This window comes from Carya illinoinensis, chromosome 7, assembly GCF_018687715.1.
Source record: "Carya illinoinensis cultivar Pawnee chromosome 7, C.illinoinensisPawnee_v1, whole genome shotgun sequence".
In the NCBI taxonomy this organism is placed as follows: domain Eukaryota; kingdom Viridiplantae; phylum Streptophyta; class Magnoliopsida; order Fagales; family Juglandaceae; genus Carya; species Carya illinoinensis.
Genome location: NC_056758.1, coordinates 29,802,967 through 29,815,222, shown reverse-complemented (window position 1 = coordinate 29,815,222; position 12,256 = coordinate 29,802,967). Strand labels below are relative to the sequence as shown.

Below are 12,256 nucleotides of genomic sequence, written 5' to 3'. Positions count from 1 at the left end.
ACTTTATAAAATGATGAATGCGGCAATGCTGAGGAGGACTAGGAAGACTCTTCCCAAAGACTTGATACTAGAAATACTCTTGCATTTGACCGTCAAATAATCTTGTGTTTGGTTTCTGTAAGAAGATCTCACATCTTTAATTAATCATTTCTTATAGAGGTTCTAGAGTTTTCGTTTTATTTCTCCTCTCCCACTTACTTTCGTGAGTAATAGCGACAAAAATTGGTGCTGAGAAAACTCTGTTTTCTTGTAGTGTAGGGATGACAAAAATAATAAATTAGAATAAATAATAACATTGTTCGTAAATATGTTTACCATTTTTTATTATAGCGTAATTAATAATTACCTGGTCATGAAGAAAACTAAACTGATAATTAAGTACCTTTCTTAGAACAATTGTACAAAGGTCCGGGTAGTCCATTAATGGAGTAGGCATCGGAAATATTTGAACCGGCTCCAGTCTAAAGAGCCTGGCTGATAACTGCCTCTGGATCAACATTCCACCACTCTCCTATATATAGTTAACCAGTAATTAATTTATAGTTATAAATAAGTATAATTTGGTCATATTCAATCTGAAAATTAATGATCTTTTAATAATTTATAGTTACCAAACATGATGGGGACCTCCTTGTGTGGTTTGGCAAAAGGGTAGGATGCATTCCGCTTGGGGAGGATGATAAGGAGTCCGTAGACGGTAGCTCTAAGCCATGAGATGTGGGCATGCCAGAAGAGAGTTCCTTTTCGGCCAACAATGGTGAAGTTGTACACATAACTCTGCCCAGTTTGAATAGGGCATTGTGTTATATATGATGGCCCATCAAACCATCCGCTCCTGAGTTGTCTGATTCCATGCCTGTTTTAATTTTCATCCATGCCACATTCACCAAAAACATTAGAAATCGATAAAATTATGATCATGCATGGAAATATGATAATAATGCAACAGTGTTGAATATCAGGCAAGTTTCGATTGAGTCTAGCTAATTAGAAATATGTGGTATCATACCAATGGATGCTGATGTTGTTTGGAACATGATTGACCACCTTAACTACCAATCTGTCACCTTCTTTGGCAAAAACTTGAGGCCCGGGGAACATCCCATTAACTGTCACCATGCTCTTTGATTGGCAAAATCGGGTGACATTTTGCAACCTTATCTGGTAATTAAAAATAATAATAATAATAAGTTAAGTTTTAGAAAAAATATATTTATATTTTTTTAATTTATGAGGCACATCTAAGCACAAAATTACTTAAGAGCCAAGGTAAGTAGTACGTACATCAAATTTGTAGTGCCTTGTAACGCCTGCATGCTTTGCAACAGAAACCTCAGGAAAGACCGAGAGAGAGTTAATGGCAAAGAAAAAAACCACAACAAATAATGTCGATGATGCTGGAAGAGAAGCACCCATTTTTCTTGGTTGACAAAATCTTTGACAAGCTTGGAGAGAAATTAAGACCAGACACAAAGAGAGAGCCAGAACCTTAATTAACTTGGCTTCCTTTAGCCCTGCAGTGGTTTACCAAAGCCTGTAAGTGTTGCTTATATAGACATAACCAGTGCATCTGGGGATGTTTGGTTGATTACTTGCAGCCTAATTTAGTTGCAGATCTGGGAAAGATGACAATTACCAACTGCACGTTGTTGGTCCCATTTCTTCACTATATGGAGTGCCATTAAAGTTGATTCAGTTCATTTTTCTATCATTTTGATAAAAAGTTATTGATCAGTCGGCCATCGCTACCCTCATTAGGTCCTTATAATGGTTCGTTAGTTCTAATTGTACTTACTTACTAATCTTAATTTTGAGTTCATCGAAACCCTTTTTGGAAGATAGCTGAGTGCATAGAGACATGGGATTCAACCAGTTATAATATAAACTGTTGGAATATATATTAGATATTTGTTGTGTATATATAGCCTAACCAAAAGATCAAAAGAAAAAGGAATAAGAGGAAAACTGAGTGACAAAATCGATCAATTTAGCAATTTTGAAAGTTATATTCTATATGTGATTAGATATATATATATATAGTTGTGTCAAATATATAATATTACTTTTTATCTGAATTTTTATCATCTTCAATACTGATATATATGTTGATATGGAAATGTCACATGCATTTTAAGTGGATCGTGCTATATCTTATACGTATGCAGTAGTTGATATAGAAATCACTTAAATATGTACAGTAGGTATATTTGTGAATGTGATTGGTGCATTGTGGTTTCAATGATTGCATGCCTTGAGGTTACAGGCTGCTCTATGACTTACTATACTGTATATATACTTACATTGTGGTATATCATTGGCGTTTGTTTAGGTTATATTTTGCTTAGGAAAAGGTGAAGAGTGAAGGATGAAACCACCGATTAGCACAACAGTAACGATTTTATTTTGATGATACGACATTTTTGTTGACGGTTATCCTAAAAAGATATGGATGAATTAAGGTGCATTATAGTGTGCGTGAAGAATTAATGCATTATCAACATTGTCTAGCTTTTGCTTTCTACTGCGAATTGTATATATTTGATAAGTTGTTAATGCACCTAACTATCTTTATTAATTATATATCCATAGCAATTAGAGGATATAAATCTGAAATAAGTGGAAATGATTGCCTCTCCTTTAGAGCTCTAGTTTTATGATTGCTACCACTGCATATAACTATTTCTTTTAATAGTCAACAAATCAAATATGACTGTGGCTTCCATGACCTTATGAAACACATGTTATAGCTGTGGGGGCACATATGCCCTGAATGTATTCCTTTTGTTGGAGGCCTAAAGAAATCCTACTAGAAAATGGCATTTTGTCACAGCTGGCCATCACATTTTATATACTCATCCTAGGAATTGTCAAATTTATGTAAAATTTTTCACATGAATTTGGGCATATGGTTTCCATGGGAACATGTTTGAAAGCTTGGATGAAGATTCTAGTTGGATTACAGGGGGGAATAAATATATGTAATGTCTTAATAACCAAGATGATACATCTTCAAACTACATTCTAAACAACACCTACTTAAAAACACTAACTCTTTACATAAATGACATACCAAATCACCGCCAGTTTTCAATTGGCAGTATCTACTCGGTTAGAGCTGCATATCCAAAATTCTAATTTTGGATATACACCATTCTCTAGATATGACTGTTATCATGTTTGACATCTTTGTGCATACTTCCCTTTCATGTATAAACTAAGTTGCCTTTCCCTTTCACAGTCATTTGGCACTATCTCTTCCTCTTTGTGACACGATGCTTATCATCTATTGGAACTTGTTTAATACCAGTCCATCCACCAAATGAACCTTTTATGGAATGCCTTGATCAACTCTTGTCTCTTCAACTCATTTGCATAAAAACAGTCACCTACTTTTCTCTACTACAATAATTATCTAAAAGTTTGCCTACTAATATAATTGGCCCCAAGCTGAGAACACAAAAGTTCATACCACGTTTCTTGGATGCCTGTAACTCAGCATTTGTTAAACGTGGCACCACTTCATTCTCACTATCTGTTTAAAAATGATCATATATGATTATTAAAGTTCATCACTACTGCTTTTCCAATGAAAGTTGAGACAGACTGAGTTTGATAACATCATTATTTGTTGAAGTAGGCTGGATTTGCTTGCACAAAACATTTAAAAGATGATAAGAAACATTAACATGTTATTTAACTCTTTGGATATACATACCTGAGTTCACTATAAATAGAAAGCTATTTCATTTAGGAGTAGGTAGTAGGGTTACTTGCAGCTTGATTTTATAGTTTATGGGCCACAAAACAACACCAGAATTTGTGATCTTATCTTAACCCATTTCTCTACCCAACAATTCTGTACTAAATTACATTGATATGGTGATAGCACTAGTTAACAGATTTGGTTGGGACTTTGGATGGTTTTGTGCATACCTGGGCAATTAGAAAAGTTTGTGGGGGATTCCACGAGCTTGGTCAAGTACTCCATACAAACTGGTTGAATGTTTCCTAAACCTAAGAAATCCAAACTCAACTCTACTCTTTTTGAGAACTTTCTTATTAGAGAAATGTCTTAGGCTAAATGAGATTATAGACTTCTTGTTATTGATGTGAAAACAGATTTTGATGGAGTGCAGTCCGTTGGATTATAATGAATTTCTTTGCATTTCTGTGATTCTAATAGGTTATATACCCTACATGAACTTGTGAATTTATTTTTATATTATCTATTCTTATATCATCCACTTGGGAGTTGTTTGTAATTTTTGATCTAAAATTTATTCGAATCATACCTGAGGTTATCAACCCTTTCCCTGTCACCCAACCACTGTATCTTCCACAATGTAACCCCTATACCATTACAAAATATCTAATGTAACTTGGTGACCTCTTTGCTTCTCTCGGTTATAGATATCTGATCATCTTGTTTATTGAAGTGTTTTCATTTATTTATATGTTCTTCTTTTGACCTGTTTGTGTGTTCCTATAAATTCGTACTCTCTCTCTCTCTCTCTCTCTCTCTCTCTCTCTCTCTCTCTCTCTCTCTCTCTCTCTCTCTCTAACTAATGTAGGTGAATTCTATGCATTCAATAATGTCGATTTCTACTCTTAAAAGACCGACTAGTGCTCTCATTTAGTGCTATGCTCTTCTCATCACTTGTTATTTCCAGCTCATCCAACCATCAATATACCTATGTAAACTGCTCAACAAACCTTGTGCAATTAACATCCATGCAATCCCACCTCATAACCTGCTATCATTTATTTTCAACGCCTCTTCTCTCCCAAGCCCAAGAATAGCAATCCAAACTTGTCACCGCCAACTTCACCTTTAACACCATATATAGCACTAGATGCCTACGTAATAACATTTTGAAACAGCTGGCCACCAGCATCCAATTACCTGCACTCTTCCACTCATGCAATTGGTTAGTTAAAACAAATATTATCCATATTTAATAAATATCTTTACTCCTCTTCATGGTTGATAGTGAGATGCATTGATACCCTTGGCTATGTTAGTACGATAGTTTTCTTCAATTAATGTAGTTGTTTCATTATTTTTAGATGGACAAAAGTTGGATGAACCTGCCCAATAGACTTCACTCACCCGCTTATGCCGAAGGTGTTAGGAATTTTCTTCAAATGACACAAAACCACACCATGGGAAACGATTGCATTCGGTGTCCCTGCGAGATATGTAATAATAATCTTTTCCTGCCTATATTGATCGTAGAGAGTCACATGTTCATAAAAGGGATTGATCCTAACTACACTCAATGGATTTTCCATGGTGAGGAGGAAACCCAGAATTTGAACATGGACGATGAAGATGTCAAGATGAGTGATGATGATTCATCAATGACATGGACCATTTGTTAGATGACATAAGGGCCAAGAAAAAGGTTGATGTACCCCAAAGCAGCACGCCAATGCCAATGCATGATTCAGTACTTGCATCATTTTCAGTGTCATCTTTTGACCAGCTATTAGAGGATGCCCGACGTCCACTTTTCAATGGTTGTACAAAATTCTCGAAACTGTCGTTCATTGTCAAGTTGTTGCACATTAAAACAATTGGCCATTAGTCAATTAAGTCATTTGATATGCTCCTAGAATTGTTGAGGTCAGCCTTCCTGGATTTTGAGTTGCTACACTCTTATGAAGAGTCACGGTCATTGGAGCGAGGTTTGGGCTTCAAGTGCCACAAAATTCATACATGTCCTAATGACTGCATCTTATTCTAGAAGGAAAATTCAGAATTCAATTCATGGCCTATATGTAAGGCCTCGAGGTGGATGCCAACTACAAATGGGACACGGGTGATCCCTTAAAAGGTGTTGCGGCATTTTCCATTAAAGCCAAGACTGCAGCGGCTTTATCTGTCTACAAAGATAGCTGCGGAGATGAGATGACATAAAGAACAACGAGTTAATGATGAGAATAATTTAAGACATCCCTCCAACTCTGAGTCTTGGAAGACATTTGATGCAGACCATAGATGGTTTGCTAACGATGCATGCAATGTTAGGCTTGGTTTGACAAGTGACGTATTCAATCCCTTCAACAACATGGCTAAGCCTTACAGCATATGGTCGGTGATCCTTGTCCCATATAACTTGCCACCGTGGCTATGCATGAAAGACCAATTCTTTATGACATCCCTTATTATTCCTGGGCCAAAATCACTGGGGAGTGACATTGATGTTTATTTGCAGCCATTGATCGATAAATTGCGAGAACTTTGGGAATATTGGGTACTTACGTATGATGCCTCCACCAAGGAAACGTTCATACTGCATACCGTTTTATTGTGGACAATTAATGACTTCCCAGCATATGGGAATCTTTCTGCCTTGTCAACAAAAGGAAAATTCGCATGTCCTTGCTGCAATGCCAACACAGATTGTAATTGGTTGAAATATGGCTGAAAATACTGTTATATGGGACATTGACGTTTCCTTCCATCAAACCACATTTGGAGGACAAAAAAATGGTTGTTCAATGGTAAAGCTAATCATCGCATGCCACCAAGGGTGTTAGAAGGTATAGATCTTTTACGTCAGTTACAGATGCTTGGGGAGGTCTCATTTGGAAAATATCTTAGGAAGCGAAATGCACTTCTGAAGAGTTGAATTGGACGAAGCACAACATATTCTTCAAGTTACCTTATTGGTTAACACTTCGTATCCGACATAATTTAGATGTCATGCATATTGAGAATAATATATTCGATAACATCTTCGGCACTTTAATGAATATTCATGGAAAGACTAAAGATAATATTAACTCTAGACGTGATCTAGAGGTATTGGGCTTCAGAAAGGAATTGCATTTGAAGCGTAAAGGTGATAAAATCTCAATGCCTCATGCATCATACATAGAGTTGAAAACAGACCGTCCGGTTTCGGTTTTAGTCCTAAACCGAAACCGACTAGTCCTTCAAAAACATCTGCATCAACCGGCCAAAACTGACTGTGCTGGGGGGAGAAAACCAGCCGGTTCCTTTGTCGGCCGGTTCCGGTCGGTTCGCCTATTTGGGCTATGGGTTTTGGGCCCTATTTTGGACCTTTTATACAATATGTTTGGGCTTTTTTTTTATTATATATATATATTTTTTTTCCTGAATTCATCATCCAACATCTTTTTAATTTTTTGTTCTTAACTAAAATTCAATTCATCGTCCAAGATCTTGTAAATTCATCATTCATCATAATTCATATTATAAATAAATAAAAATAATAAATAACCAAAGCATTCATCATATTAACTAAATAATTACTATATTACTTACTACATAATTAAAAATAAATAAAAACAACTTCACTAGATATTTAGTATTACATATTACAAATTTGAAAAACAAGCCAAGTTGTCTTAAGCATAGCAAAAATGCAAGTAAAAAAATAACATAAATAAATAAAAACAAATTGTCTTAAAGACTTAAACATAGCAACAATGCAAAAAATTAAGAATATTGATCTTCAAGTTCACTCATTTTTGCTTCAAGCCTTCAATCTTCAATCGTCAATACTTGTCACGTTTGATTGTGCGGTCAACTCTATAAGAATAAAATATCAAATGTTAGTGAATTCATATTATGAAAAATATGCAAAATTAAATTACAATGAAAATTTGAAAACATTACCCGATTCTACTACAAAGCCCTCCACATTATCCATAGCCTCTCGGATATTAATGTGTGTTGCGGATGTATTAACCAATTTTGAGTGCAAATAAGTACCTTAACAGTTCTCGGAGCCAACGAATTTTGAAAAAGATCAAGCACACGACCTCCCATGCTAAATGCTGACTCAGATGCAACTGTGGAAACAGACATGGCTAATAAGTCTCGTGCAATCCTCGCAAGTATAGAATAGTTAGCCTCATTTATTTTCCACTAAGTCAACAAGTCAAATGATGCTAAGTGTCTCATAAACATCTGATAAATATCGATCCACCTCAGTTTTGGTAATATTAGATCCCATGGCGGAAGATGCCCTATACTACTCCTTGAACCATTTGGTCTCACGTTTGCCATCACCTTCATTTGTGGATCTAGATGTTGGAGGGGCTTGAGAAACTGCAGTACTCGTGGTGGAACCAAATGTAGCATTATACTTTGCATACAAATCTGCTAATACCTGTCTCACATTCGAAACCAACTCTTCAGCACGAAACTCATCATGAATTTTCTTTAAATGGAAAGTAAGAAGTCCTAACTTGCTTCGTGGATCAAGCACAACAACAATTAACATGAACAAGTTCATCCTATCTAATGACCTCCGAACTTATCATATTTAGTTCTCATATTTATGGTCATACTCCTCAAACAAGTATTAGTACTCTCACTCAGCATAATCAATTCAGTTTGAAGATCACAAATCTTTAAAAAATTGGTGTTGGCTGTCACATATAAAGATCCAGAAAATCTGGTAGTGGCTTCATAAAACATCTCCAAAAACTTGACAAACACCCGCACTGTCTCCCATTCTGTAGCTTTAGGAGGTCCCATGTGCCCATCATCAAAGTAAGAGAGGAAATTATAATCCTCACTCTCCATCCGCCTGAAAGCTTTCTCAAACTTTTCAGCTGCCTCCAACATCAAATAGGTTGAGTTCCATCGTGTCTGTACATCAAGACACAACATTTTCTTACAATCAATTTTTTTCTTTTTCTGCACATCTCTTAAACTTCTATAATCTTGCGGGGGATGAACGCACATATCTCATTGCATTTCTAACCATTGTAATTGCATCATTGCACTCCTTCAAACCCTCACTCACAATAAGATTCAATATATGATCACAACATCTCATGTGAATATACTTACCCCTAACAAATTTCCTGTCAAAAACTGTTTCAAATAGGAAATTGCAGTATCATTCGAACTTACATTATCAATAGTTATAGTAAATATTCTATCAATACTCCAATCAAGCAAGCACGACTTAACATATCTTTCAATGGTATCCCCTCGATGATTAGGGATTAAACAAAAATTAATTTTTTTTTTTTGCAATTTCCAACTCTTATCAATGAAATATGCAGTCAGACATATATAATTCAAATTCTGTACTGATGTCCATGTATCTGTCGTCAAGGAAATCCTCATGCCAACATCTCTAAACACTTTTTTAAGTTTCTCCTTTTCTACTTCATACAACTTCATACAATCTCTTACAACTGTGACAAGACATGGAACTTTAAACCGGGGTTCAAGAGACCAAGCAAATTTTCTAAATCTCTGTCCATCAACAACCCTAAATGGCATTTCTTCAACAATTGTCATTTCTGCAGTAGGCAACCTCGCAATCTGTTCACTAAATTTGTGGGTTACAAGAGTCCTTAATGTACTACCATCACTCTCTCCAACCCCCTCCTCAGGTGATGCCTCACCTGTCAATATTTTTTGATACCTATCCAAAGGTCCCTGTTTATGAGGATTTTACGACATGAAGGTAAATGATTTTGCATCGTTGAAGTTCCGTTCCTCTTTGAGTGGCAAGCATACATCTTGCCACAATAACTATATTTAGCTTTTGGATCATCTACAGGACAACCATCCACCTTCGTAAAATGATCCCATATAATCGACTTGTCCGTTCATTTCTATTTCTTAGGTAATGGACAAGTACTACTAGTAGGCGCACTAGGGGGTTTTGAAACATTGATCTCTCTCACATCTTCTTCCAAATTAATGGTTGGTTGAGTTTCATTTATATCAACATCAATAGGAGATGAAGAAGAATCCATCTAAATTATAAAACAAAATATAAATGTTATACAACATCACAAATTTGAAAATTGGCAAACATAACACAAAATATCCCAGCAGCTAGTTTGCAACATGACAAACATCACAAGTTTAAGACTCTAATCTAAGTTTTTCACTCATCTTCTCTCAATTTATATAAATAATTAACAAGCCCTAACAGATTATATATTAACAAATTAATAATTATATATATACACATTGCACAACATATTATATAAGTTAATATATAACAAAGTATATATATATAAAACAGATTATAATTCATATATATATAACAGATTATATTTATATACATTATATATACACACATTATACGCATTATAACATATTCAATATATATACACATTATTACATTATACGATTTATGCTAAGCATATAACAGATTATATACATAATATATATAACAGAAAATAGATTATATAATATATATAACAGTTAATATAATATATAGTATACACTATACGCTAAGAAGTAAGAAGAAATGAAGAATACTCACAGAGACCGGCTTGCGAGGGAGTCACAGAGTGAAGAATACTGCAACGGTTCATCGGTTCAGCTCTGCGGCCCGTTCAACGGAGACCATCACGGAGAGAGAGAGAGAGAGAGAGAGAGAGAGAGAGAGAGAGAGAGAGAGAGAGAGAGAGAGAGAGAGAGAGAGAGAGAGAGAGAGAGAGAGAGAGAGAGAGAGAGAGAGAGGGGGGGGGCAGAAGAGAATAGGGAGAGGGAAGGGGGAACTAGGAACGAGAAGGGTAATAACCCTAACCCGTTCCCAACCAAACGATGCCGTTTCATATATTAAAAATATATGACATATATTTTTATATAAGACATATATTAAAAATATATATATATAGTCAGTCGGTTTACTGGTTTTCTATGTGAGCAAACCGGGACCGAACCGATCGTGATTAGTTTTTATTTATTTCTACCGTTGGCTGACCGGTTCTTCGCCGGTTTCTTATACACCCCTAATCATACACATTACACGGAGATGAAAGGAGTACATTTTGTCATTGGATGGATAATTTGAAATTCCCAAATGGGTTCGCCTCCAATATCTCTTGTTGTGTTTCTGTACGTGATTGCAAAATTTTAGGGTTGAAAAGCCATCATTGCCATGTTTTTTTTACAACGATTACTTCCTATTGCTGTTGGCGGGTACTTAAGGAGTGATATTGCCTTAGCGTTGACTGAGTTAAGCACAGTCTTTAAAGAATTGTGTGCAAGAACATTGGATATCTCTCAGCTAGCCCAACTTCAAACTGATATCATACTCATTCTATGCAAGCTGGAGATGATATTCCCTCCATCATTTTTCGACGTCATGGTTCACCTATTTGTCCATTTACCTCGTGAGAAAAGCACGCCCAGAAGGTTCAATTGCGGAAGCATACATTCACATCGAATGCCTAAACTTTTTTCAATGTATCTTAATGATGTTGAGACGAGGTTTAATTGACCAGGTCACAATATTGATGTGCAAGAAGAGTCGACTACAGATGGATTTTTAGTTTTTAACTAAAAAGTACGTCCGTTGGGTATAGCACATAAGGGGTGACTAGAAGATAAACTTCTTATCATAGCTCGTTGGTACATGCTTAACAACTGCACTGAGATTGGACCCTAATGACTTGCAAAATTTCATATTGCAGATTTTACAAGTTCGCTCGAGAGGAGGCTTTTGGCCGCTCGAGCGAATTCAGGCAGATTCAAACGCTCGACTGTCGCTCGACAGGGAGCTCGAGCGGGTTGCTGAAAAACAAAGATCGCTCGAGCGGAGGCATTGGCCGCTCGAGCGAAATCAGGCAAAGTCGAACGTTCGACGAGCGCTCGATAGGATGCTCGAGCGAAATCAGGCAGAGTCGAACGCTCGATGTGCGCTTGACACCCCGCTTGAGCGAACATCATATTTTGACAGATTTAAGATTTTCCGCCGTCACACCATAAAAAAGGAATTTTTCACTTTAGAGCGGACTTTTGACTGGAGAACACTTATTTGGACAGAAAAACATAGCTAGAGGGATTCAAATCATCTGTTTTGGAGAGGGAATTCCAATTATTGCCCGTACGTTGAAATCATACACGAGCACGGATGGGAGAAAAGCGTTCAATCGTTCCCTTGACCTTTTGAAGACGAGTTGTGACTGCAAGGAAGATTTTTCAGTGTTTATTTTCTTCCAATCTTCTCAGAACAATTATGGTGAATTCGTTTATGTTGAATTCCATTTCTAGCATAAGCTAAATTTACTTTATTCTAGGAAAACGATGTAACCTATTTCCAAACTATGCTTGTTTGTCTATGCTAATTTAATGCAATTCTCTCTTTGTTTATCTGATTTATTCTGAGTTTATTGCTTCAAATTAACTGGCCATTGATTAGATGATAATTAATCTTGTGATTTGCTATCGAAAGAGGGAATCATAGGGTAGATCTTGGATATTTCAGCATAGGTAAGTATAGAGATCGAAAGACTTGTA

At 36.1% G+C, this 12,256-nt stretch overlaps 1 protein-coding gene across 1 annotated transcript; it reads right to left on the bottom strand.

Moving 5' to 3' along the window:
• Nucleotides 1-394: 394 nt before the first annotated feature.
• Nucleotides 395-1,503, bottom strand: LOC122315198 (laccase-2-like). Its single transcript, XM_043130996.1, has 4 exons — nucleotides 1,285-1,503; nucleotides 1,010-1,161; nucleotides 612-856; nucleotides 395-511 (listed from the first exon to the last, which is right to left on the bottom strand). Exons 1-4 carry the CDS (start codon nucleotides 1,414-1,416, stop codon nucleotides 462-464), a joined length of 579 nt encoding a protein of 192 aa, XP_042986930.1. The 5' UTR covers nucleotides 1,417-1,503; the 3' UTR covers nucleotides 395-461.
• Between the last annotated feature and the right edge of the window lie 10,753 nt (nucleotides 1,504-12,256).